The following is a 10795-nucleotide window of genomic DNA, read 5'->3' on the forward strand; positions in this document are numbered from 1 at the left end:
TGAAAAGTCCTCTATAAGAGCCCTGTTCTATCGGCCAGACCCCCAAACTCCTCTTCCCGTTACGAACGGCCACCGAGACCCCACTCCTGTTACCAGCTCCCGACATCAATTCCTTCCCAGTCACCAAAACCCCTCAAACACTGTCCTGTAGCCACCGTCGTCATCCCACTTCCCCCGGTAGCCCCTCGCGGAGCCATCTCCTGCCCCGCCTCCTTGAGTGTGGCCCAGCTCGCAGGCTGCCTTCCTGGCTAGGAGCGCCGGAAGCCCCGCCCCCAGCCGGTTGCTAGGCTCCGGCAGCCGGAAGTCCCGCCTGCCGTGTAGTCGCCGCTGCTGCTGCCGCTGCCGTCGTTGTTGTTGTGGTTGGTGCGCTGAGTTCCGCGGCTCCGAGAGCCGGCTGCATCCCTTCCCCGCCGCCGCCATGAAGTGGATGTTCAAGGAGGACCACTCGCTGGGTAAGGGCTCCGTCAGAGGCCGGGGGTGGGGGTCGGGGCGGCGGGTGGGCCCCCTCCCCCACTCTGGTCGCCTTGGGTTGGGCTTGGCCGGGCGGGGCGGAGGCCGCGCTCGGACTCGGGTCGCTGAGGCTCCGGTGCCCCCGGCGGCTGCCCACGGACCTTGTGCCGCCTTTTGCCCTTTTTCCGGGTGGCTCGGTACGGAGGACCGAGGCCGCCGGGACGCCGGAACAAGGGCCCCGGGCGTACGCAGGTCGCTGGGGGAGGAGGGCCGGGGGCCCGGGAACCGGCCCACGGGCGGACGCGACCGTCAGTCCGGTGTGTGTCTCCCACAGAACACAGATGTGTGGAATCTGCGAAGATCCGAGCGAAATATCCCGACCGGGTTCCGGTGAGTGCACTCCCCGCCCCCTCACCTCGCTGTCACCCCGTCGTCTAGGACTAGTGACAGGGCCCCGGGCCATTCAACAGTTGACAAGTTGAGGTTCCAGTCCCAGTTATAGTAGCAAACAGGCCAGACTGGGTTAGGGGCCTTCCGGGGCCCAGACGTGAGGGTCTTGAATTGGTGCTGTTCAGGGCGACTCAGTGCTGAATCTCCCGATCTAGGCCAGCGAGCTGCCTGCAGCCTCTGGGCTCCCTCGCCAATTATGTAAGGAACGATGTTCTAGGACAGGGCAACAGGTCACTGCCACTTTTGGGAACAGTGATGGGGGAAGACTGTCACTTTGGTCTCCGAAGCGGTACTTTATTCGCAGGACACTCATCTTTAATTTTGAGCCTCCGTCTTTACCTGCCTTCTAGCTGCCTTTCTTCACTTTGACCCGGTCATCCTTTCCTGACCAAAAAATCTTAAAAGCGTCCGAGAACCCCTTCTTCCCTGGTTTCTCCTTAATCAGTAATAAATACGTTCCTATATATCTTCTGTGGTAGGAGATAAAGTTTCTGTAATCCTTACTGAGTTTTAAAGGACATGCATGTCTGTTACTGTAGCACTTTGAATAGCTACTTTGAGGGAGGGGTTAGGAGGGACACATTTGAAACCTAGTTCAGGGAGAGTAGGAACAGGCCAAATGAGGAGCTTGGTTCTTGGCCGGCTGGGATTGCCACTCACTCCCATTAGTCTATCTGTTCCTGTTTCCTGTGTTCCTTGGGATCATACTTCCCCTGTAGTGTGAAGGCAGACCCATTCTGAGGTCCTGCAGTAACTGGCTATAGATGAAACTCTCAGCAGATATTCTCAGGTCTACTCAGACAAAATGTGGAAAAGCTTTCAAGTAAGGGCTGTGTTTCTCTCATGCATGCTGAGATCCAGGATGATAAATATAATTGACCACAGAAAAGCACTTACTGTTTGCCTGTCACACATTTATATCAGTTCCTAACCTCCAGAGTTAAGTGTTTGTGGTTTATTAAATCAAGGGCATGTTTTCCAGTGTTCTACAGTTTCCCACCCACTCTTTCCCACATACTATTCATCAGCTCCCTGACAGGGCAAGGCTAGAGCAGTGCAGGGCCAGAGCCTCGCTTTAGAAACCCAATCCTGACCTCTCTTTGTTTTCCCAGGTGATTGTGGAAAAAGTCTCAGGCTCTCAGATTGTTGACATTGACAAACGGAAGTATCTGGTTCCATCTGACATCACTGTGGCTCAGTTCATGTGGATCATCAGGAAAAGGATCCAGCTTCCTTCTGAAAAGGCAATCTTCCTGTTTGTGGATAAGACAGTCCCACAGTCCAGGTAAGAAGTGTTTACTGGCATTGGCTATCTGCTTAGCTGCTTACAGAACTCAAAACTTTGAAGGTCAGAAAACTTGTAAATGTCCTGACTGGAAATCTGGATTTTGTGCTCTGTGACATGAGGAGTTCAAGGAAAATAAGAAAGAGCTGCAGTACATAGAATGTCCTTTGGGTTAAGAAAACAGAACAAGGTTGGACTTAAAAAAATAATAATAATAAAGAAATGCAGCCTCAGACCCTCATGAATCCTTTAACACAGTTGAGGACTTACTTAGGCTTAAGCCATCAGTAGAACTGAAGCCTAAAATGAGATTTTCTTCAAATGATCCATGAAATAAGTCCTGGCATTCTCCACTGGGAGCTTGTGGGCCCTCCTGAGGCTCAGCTTCAGTTAATCACCCTGCTGCTTGCTCTCCAGACTTATTTCAGTGCCACTGTCAGAGTCAGAGTGTGTAGTTGCCTGATCCTCAGGTATGCTAAAATGGCTGCTGTCCAGCAAAAGGCTCCGTGGTCTCTTTACAGACTTCTACCTCCCTCGTCACACCTGCTTTCACTGACAGAGTAACCGCCCCCTCGCTCCAGCTCTTGGGCTGCCTGGAAGCGTTCTTTGGGATAACTTGGGACCTGAATCAAGGCAGGGGCATTACGATTCCCTTCTTCTGTGTAGTTGACTGCCTAGCTTTTGTTGTCTATGGAAAGAAGAAAATGGACTCATTCTAAATTCCTGGTCAGTCCTTTCCCATTATTGGCTGAGTACTTCTAGACCCTGAGCCAGATGCTAGTCCCTCTCCCGAGTGTGGGTTCCCTGGCTACATGTCATCTTGGCGACCCAAACTAAGTCTCATTTGTTACCCCCCGAAAGTAGCACTTCTAAAAGCTAAGGCTTTCAGAAGCCCTGGGAACTAGCCCAGTGTGGCCAAAGTATGTTTCCTTTGAAAATCCTTGGAAGGTCCAGAAAAGGCCTAAGCCAAACTCCATTCCTCTTCCTATGAAAAGTAGAGAGGTCTGGCTACTTGTTGATCTGATTTTTGCTTTCCCAACCTCCACTGCCTCCATTTCCTGTGTTTGGCAGAGAAGCAGGATAGGGGAGAAATGAAAGGTTCTTCAGTAAGGCCGGTGTCCTGGCTGAGAAGGTAGGCCGAGCCCTGCCTGCTGGGTGCTGCGGGTCTCCCGCAGCTATAGTTCGGGAAGCTGTGGTGTTGGCAGAGGCGGTCTTGCCACCTGGTGGGGCTCTTCCAGCCTCTCTTCCCAGGCCTCTAGGCACTGCGGTGCTGGGTGTACTTTTCATCAGGGGCGGAAGCCCTCGGCCTCTGTGGTCATACTCAGCTTCCCTTAAGGCTGTGGGGGAGGTAAATCTTTACTCATACCACCTGCAGCTTCTGTAGAGCTTTAGTGACCCTGTGTTTCCTCCTTCCTGGAGGTGGCTTCTTAGGTGGAGGAAGTAGGCGACTAAGACCTGTGGCATTGAATTTATTTTACTCGATTCTGATCCTCTGATATTTCTTGAAGGAAATGAAGTAGGCTTCTGGAGACACTGTTACTCTGAGGGCTCCATGTTAATCTAGCAATTAAAATGGCTACAGATTAGCAACTGCCCCCTCCCTCCATTATCCCGGAGATATAAATAGAATTGGAAATGAAGAGTGATTCTCAGGGCAGCAGAGGCTGCTTCATTTTCTCTCCAAGTCCCATTTGCCTTTCCAACCTGATAAGAATCTGCCCTAAAGCAGATGATGCAGCAGTGACCCAAGTCCAGATTTTAGAGAGTCACTAACCAGGCTTCCTCTGTCTAGGCCTGTAGCCCCAGTTAAAGGCTTTCTGCTTCAGGCTTAATGCAGCAGTTATTTGCTGGGGGGTTTTATTAAGAAAAATTGTTCTTCGGGGCGCCTGGGTGGCTCAGTCGGTTGAGCCTCTGGCTCTTGATTTCAGCTCTGGTTATCATCTCATGGTTCATAAGTTCAAGCCCCGCTTTGGGCTCTGCGCTGACAGGGCAGAGCCTACTTGTGATTCGCTCTCTCTCCCTCAGTCTCTGCCCCTCCCTCACTTGCACTCTCTCTCTCAAAATAAATAAATAAACTAAAAAAAAAATTGTTTCTAAACAAAAGAGGTATGTGACATCATTGGGCTTTATGCTGACGGTAATCACCTGATGGTAGCACACACAAAACTGTCACAGGGTCTCCCCCTGAAGCCCATGTGTGACTCAGCTTTGCCATCTCCTCCTTGAGGCACCTGAGCAGCAGCTTCTTCCTCAGCTCCTTCCAGCCTCCTTAGGAAGTGTGGGGCCTCCCTTAACCTTCTGCCGGAGCTTGCATGCTTCCAAGAGTGGCTAGAGGAATAGTCGGGAAGGGAGGAGTCCAGGCCTGCAGGAGCCCCGATCTGCGTGAGGGTCACTGGTGGAGCGAGCGAGAGGTGGAGCAGAAGCAACTTCAGTTATTCTTGCCTTCGAGTGGAACTTTGGGAGAGCGTTCTATAACACGGCTAAAAATTGTGGTTGTAAAAATGTGTCATTGTTTAGAGTAGTTAGTATTAAATATTGATTCTAGAAATAGAGACCAAGGCAAGTCCCTGAGAGTTTTACTTGCTAAATTCTTTGAGTTCTCCATTTTTTTAAAAAGCAGGGCAGAGGGGGTAGGATCGCCACTCCTTTTTCCCATTTAGCATTGGAAAGTTAAATTCTCTGCCTATGTGCCTGCATTCAGAATCAGGCCAGAAATGGAAGGAGAATTGTGCCTTGATGCAGACAGAACTCAAAGGGTATCCGTACACGCTTCCCAGTCATGGCCTTACAGGGAAGCCCAGACCTGGCAGTGGCACCTACCTTTTGGTCTTTGTTTAGAACACAGAGTCTTCTTAATCCCTGTTTAAAATAGAAACAGTAGTATATTATTAAATAAAATATCTCTAAGATGTTATAATTTAGGAATGTTACCTTTGGAAACCTGTGTTTAAGATTGTGGTGCTTAGTTGCTTTTTGATCTTAAAGAGATACTAAGTAAAGGGAAGTTGTGAGATCCTACAATGCATTCATCCTTTATTTAGAAATGTACTTAAATTAAGCACTTTTGATCATTTCTAGGTAAATACTTATTCAAGAACAGGATTCATTCCAGAAGTAATGGGATTTATATCAGAGAAAAATCTGATAAAAGGAATAGCCAGTAGTTAATTTTTATGTTGTAGAATGTCAGGGAACCTTCATGGCTAAATTAACTTTCACTTTGAGGTGGTTGCCTTTCCAGGGTCCATAGCAGTGGCCACTGTCCTCCCACCTCACCCCATCTGCCCTCCCCTGCTGGGAAAGAGAGAAATCCAGGTCCGGTGGAAGCACGTGGGCTCCAAAGCAGATGGGTGACCAGGTGTGTGCCCATCAGTCCAGCCGGTTCATGAGTCAAGCTGGATCCCACAGCCTTCATGAGCTGCCTTTGGTTGGCCCTTGCCCCTTGGGGGAGGTTCTGCAGGGATCAGGCACCCACACAGTTCTAGGTCAGCCTCCTCCAGCGCAGAGGCTCTTGAGTAGCTTAAATCTAATGTTTGCCCTCAGCAGCTCGGCTATTTCTGGATGTGGATCCTTCTGAAAGGTGCCGTTATGAAAGGCTCATTTGTCTGGATCTGTGTGACTCTGAATGGAGGGGTGGGTGACAGTACTTGAGGGTATCACCATACCTTACTTAGATTGGCTTCGTGACTTACAATCTGCCACTGGCTTTTTCCATTTCTTTCCTGGTCAGACTCAAGAGTTTGGAAGGTGGCAGTGCTTCTGGTACTCAGCGGTACCCTTCTGGGTTGGGTGCATGTATGTAATAGTTGATGCCACAGCGGTGTGCTTTAGTGTCAGGGACTGGAGGTCATCTGTGGGCGTCTTCCCCAGCCAGTGACTTAGGCAGGAGGCCTTGGAGTTACAGTGTTGCTCGTAAGTGATCAGGCCATTCAGCAGGTCTGTGCAGCTTGGCCTCACGGGCGCATGCGTGTGAGGATCCTCCGGGCATTCTGGCGGCAGCCTGCCCAGCGCTGTGTGGCTTGGGCTCTGTGACCTCTGAGAGGGAAGCGCATCTTCTCAGAGGCTTGTGGAACTTGTCCTAAACTGATGTGCCAGCCTCCTGCTGTTTTATCTCGCTGACTTCCATTTAACTCTTTTTTTTTAATGGACTTAAAATTTAAACTGTTTGTGGCCTGGCTCTCTGGGGCTCCAGGCCAAATTATTCTGACTTTGTATGTGTGTCACCCGATTCCATAAGTGCTATTTTGAAATCATACCGTACAGATGTGTCAGTCTTCTTTCTTGGCGCTCAGCGATACCTCGAAACCGGGCATTCGCTCACAGGCTGCTGAATGGAGTGTTCAGCTCCCAGGTTGAGTTTCCAAGTTTCTGCCCAAGGGGTGTCCTGAGTATAAGGACCCAATGCTGCTGCCAACTAAATAAAGTTTCCACACGAGGCTGCGTGACAGAGAAAGTTTCCACGCGGGGCAGGGAGAGGAATCTTGCAGTCACCAGGCACAACAGTTGTCACGTTACAGGATCTGAAGGAGGGAGCTCTGTGTGACGCAGAGGCTGGCAGTGGCGGCCTTACCTGGGAAGCTGTTACAAACGTAGAATATCAGGCCCCACTCCGACCTACTGAATCCAGATGGGCACTTGAACTAGAGTGCCAGTGATTTTGTATGCACGTTTGTGTGTGTGAGAGGCGCTTTTCTCACGGAGACCTCTGCGGGAGCTACAGGATGCTGCCGTTCGGCCAGTAGAACGGATCTGTGTATGCACTTGGAGGCAGCCCAGCTCAGTGGTAAGAGTGTGTCCTAGCTGTGTGATCTGGGGTGAGTCACTTAACTTCTCTGTGGCTCACTTTTATTATTTCTAAACTTAGGCCGCCTCATAAGATTGTTGTGAGGATAAAAAGAGTTAATATAGGGGCACCTGGGTGGCTCAGTCAGCTAAGCATCTGACTTCAGCTCAGGTCACGATCTCGCAGTTCGTGGGTTTGAGCCCTGCATCGGGCTCTGTGCTGACAGCTCGGAGCCTGGAGCCTGTTTCAGATTCTGTGTCTCCCTCTCTCTCTGACCCACCCTGTTCATGCTCTATCTCTCTCTGTCTCAAAAATAAATAAAGGTTAAAAAAAAAATTAAAAAAAAAGAGTTAATATAAACACACTTAGAACAGTGCTTGGCATGTAAGTGCTATTATAATTAGGAGTTTTATGATCACCCTCCATAGCTGCCGGGGCACTGGTTAGAGAGATTTATAAATGCAGGTTTTACTTAGATGATGATGGAATCTAAAGGCAGGAAGGAATGAGAGCCGCATGATGATGGGCCTCCGCGTTCAGTCTCAGAGCCTGCCTTAGACAGCGTGGCTCCGGTGGTCATTGTTCTTATTAGGCAGAGTCAGGGGTTGGCTGCTGGTATTTATGAGCTCCTCGAGTGTTTCTTACTCAGAAGTGGGATTTAGAGCCATCGCACTAGGGCTGCTAACTTGCTAGGAAAAGAGCACACTTAGTCTTCAGATGGAGCCAGACTTGACATTGGCATCAAGGGGTGGCCGCCTTTGAACTGCACACAGTGTCTTTGACCTCTGCCTCTAAATCCCTCTGGTACTGGTGGTGGGGAGAGGGGAGGACAGGTGCTCGTCATCGTCATCCTGGATACTAGGATGACGTGGGACTAAGAGAGCTGTGGCAATAACTGTAGCTGTTTTCCCTGTGGCCTCATTCTAAGGAGTCTCAGAGAAAAGCAGGGTTCCTCAGGGCATTCCTAACCACCAGGGTAAGAATCTTCCTGAGAGACTGAGCTCCATGTCAAGCCTTTTGCTAGCCGCTGGCTCCTTACTCCAGTCCCAGATCACATGGCTCTTAAAGATGAGCATCTCAAACAGGTAAAGACTAGCATGTGTCTTCCTCTGGCAGAGAGACCGGTTCTCAACCTAGCTGCACCTGGAATCATGGGCATTTTAAAACATACTGATGCCTGGCTCCAACCTCCAGAGATTCTGATTTAATTGGTCTGGGGTGGGGCTTGGGCAGGGAGAGGTTTTAAAGCTCCCCGGAGATTCTGTTGGGTAGCTGAGGTTGAGACCCAACACTCTAGGGGTCCCCAGGATGGGGTTCCTGTCTCTACCCACCGTTCCTCAAGTCCTCACATGTTCCAGGTCAGTGCTGTCTAGAAATGGCATGTGCAAATTAAATTACAAACGTAATTTAAAATGTTCCAGTACATTTAAAGAGAAACAGGTGAAATTAATTTTAACAATATACTTTATCTAGTATATCTAAAATGTCATTTCAGCAAGTAATAAAAATTGAGATTTGTACATCCTTTTTTTCATATCAGGTCTTGAAATCGTGTGTTTGTTTTACACTTACAGCACATCCCAATTCAGGGAGCTTTATTTCAAGTGCTGAATGTAGCCAGCGGCTACTGTATGGGACGGCAAAAATACAGGACATTTCTATCATGGCAGAAATAGCACTAGTGGATAGGGCCATTCCAGGAAGTCTTTCTGTGGAGTCCAGGTTAGGAGGTCCTCACAGGGAGCGCTGTTTACCAGATGCTGGTGACAGGTCCTTTGTATTCATACCTATCCACCCCCGCTTGTTACTTAAGAATTCTCATCTGCCCACACAGCCAACCAGGCTAACCTTGCAATTGGGCAGGAAGAAGAGAAAAGGAAAAATTCCCCTTTATAAAAATGTGGCCTGTATCCCTGTTTATATGGAGGTCCCATGAGGCCTGCTAGGAACATAGCAGCAGGGTGGGGCTGTGATTGTTTCACCAGCTTGAGGCCTTGGACCCCTCCATCTCCCGCCCCCCTGCCTCAGTTTTACGAGCACCTATTGTGACCTGTCCAGCTAGTGACCTCTGATGTCTTCAGCTGGCTCTCAGACTGGTATCTTACTGCTGGTTCTGGTTGACCCCACGCGTGTGGTCACACTGATGTTTAGCACATGTCTGTGCCTCCTCCTCCGCTCTCATAGAACAGTCACGTGGCCAGAGCTCGCCTGGGGTTCCCTGTGTTACTAGTCTTACCCTGGAGCCGGTACAGCTCAGTTTCATGGCAGAGAACTAGATTAGGTCTCCTGTACTGCAGTCTGTTTTATGGCTTAGGGAAAACCAGTTTTCCCACCCACACATGTTTAAACAATACCTATTTCTGGAGGGTTCTTTGGAAGGTTGGGCAGAGTTTCTCTGGATTCCAGATATATTCTGAGAACTTTCTGCATTACGTGTGAGGAAAATAACTTCTCTTTGATGGCACTGATGCCGATCTCTGGGGCCCAGGGTTTTTGGTGGGGGAGCGTCTACAAGAATGAACCCACTTGTACTTACGTTAGGTACAAACCATACACCTTCAAATAAGCCTGAAGGAGAAGCAGGCTTCTTGTACACTTCTTTACCTTGGCCCTCCACCCACACAGGGATGGGCTGCTTAGGCTCTTTATTTTGCTTAGTTTTTTTGTCTTGCCCTCGGCATCCAGAAAGCATTCAAGTACTAACCAGAGCTGGCCTCTGAAGGAATAACTTGGTGTGAGGGTGGGTTAAATGGCCTCGCTTCAGGGCAGGAGAATGGACATTTGATTCTAGTCTTGTCTACTGATTGCCAGAGGCCTAATTTATCCTGGCTCCATTTCCCTTCTGTAAAGCTGCATTGTCGGCACACGGCAGTGCTAAGATTTCAATTACTTTTCTTGTCTACCACCAAAAGTACGGTAGAACAGCTAGTTTTTATTTTTTATTTTTAAATTTTAAATGTGTATTTATTTTTGAGAGACACGGAGAGAGACAGCGCGAGTGGGGGAGGGGAGAGAGAGAGAGGGAGACACAGAATGCGAAACAGGCTCCAGGCTCTGAGCTGTCAGCACAGATGCTTAACCTACGGAGCCACCCAGACGCCCCAGGCAGCTTGTTTTAGTAGTCACGTCCCTTATCTTCAAACCGACTTGCTCCCTGCACCTTGTGGGTAGACTCAGTGACCAAACCCAATTTTCAATGTTGTTTTTTGTTTTTCTCTCTCAAGCCTAACTATGGGACAGCTTTACGAGAAGGAGAAAGATGAAGACGGATTCTTGTATGTGGCCTACAGTGGAGAGAACACTTTTGGCTTCTGAGGGCCAGTGCTGGGCTGGGTGCGCCGCTCCTGCTTGTGTATCTTGTAAATAGCCAGCCATTTTCAGTTACCAGACCTCTTCACGTAGACCTGTTAGTGCATTTGTAACTGGATTTATTTCTTAATATATTGGAAGGTTTTGTTTCCTTAGACTAGTAAATTATCATACAGAGTTTTATTTTGAGTTTTCCTTTTTGTGCACTGTCCTCATGGCTATACTCCAGGGAACTTGTTCCTCTGGGGATCCTATTTAATGAAGATATTTCCATATTAAAGTGAGGTAGGTGGGGTATTAAAGTGAAAGGGAGGGAGATGATGCATTTCTTCTGGATTATGTTTGAAGTGTTAAAGATGGTTAAGTATTAAAAGCACCCAAATTAAATCCTTAGCAATCAGAACACTTGCTTCACTAGATTTTGCCAACTGCCAATCATGTTGGATTGAGCTATCTGTTCCTCTTTCTGAAAATATTAAGGTAAATAATTAACAATAAAACTTCCTCTTCTAAAGGCA

At 48.7% G+C, this 10795-nt stretch overlaps 1 protein-coding gene across 2 annotated transcripts; it reads left to right on the plus strand.

Annotated features, from left to right (window-relative positions):
- Positions 1-283: 283 nt before the first annotated feature.
- On the plus strand, positions 284-10795 carry GABARAPL2 (GABA type A receptor associated protein like 2). Of its 2 annotated transcripts, XM_043599711.1 has the most exons (5): positions 285-452; positions 785-840; positions 2013-2185; positions 5427-5543; positions 10193-10795. In XM_043599711.1, the coding sequence occupies exons 1-5, from the start codon at positions 419-421 to the stop codon at positions 10281-10283; spliced, it is 471 nt and encodes a 156-aa protein (XP_043455646.1). In that variant the 5' UTR covers positions 285-418; the 3' UTR covers positions 10284-10795. The 2 variants fall into 2 exon arrangements, with proteins under 2 accessions (XP_043455645.1, XP_043455646.1); XM_043599710.1 differs by lacking the exon at positions 5427-5543 and having other exon boundaries at positions 284-452.

This window comes from Prionailurus bengalensis, chromosome E2 (assembly GCF_016509475.1).
Source record: "Prionailurus bengalensis isolate Pbe53 chromosome E2, Fcat_Pben_1.1_paternal_pri, whole genome shotgun sequence".
In the NCBI taxonomy this organism is placed as follows: Eukaryota; Metazoa; Chordata; class Mammalia; order Carnivora; family Felidae; genus Prionailurus; species Prionailurus bengalensis.

Bases quoted from the DNA above. Each gene is read 5' to 3' on its own strand.
- GABARAPL2 (XM_043599711.1), top strand. From the start codon at position 419: ATGAAGTGGATGTTCAAGGAGGACCACTCGCTGG. The intron at 2,186-5,426 runs GTAAGAAGTGTT...TTGCCTTTCCAG, and splicing joins AAGACAGTCCCACAGTCCAG to GGTCCATAGCAGTGGCCACT. The intron at 5,544-10,192 runs GTGTGTGCCCAT...TTCTCTCTCAAG, and splicing joins CAAAGCAGATGGGTGACCAG to CCTAACTATGGGACAGCTTT.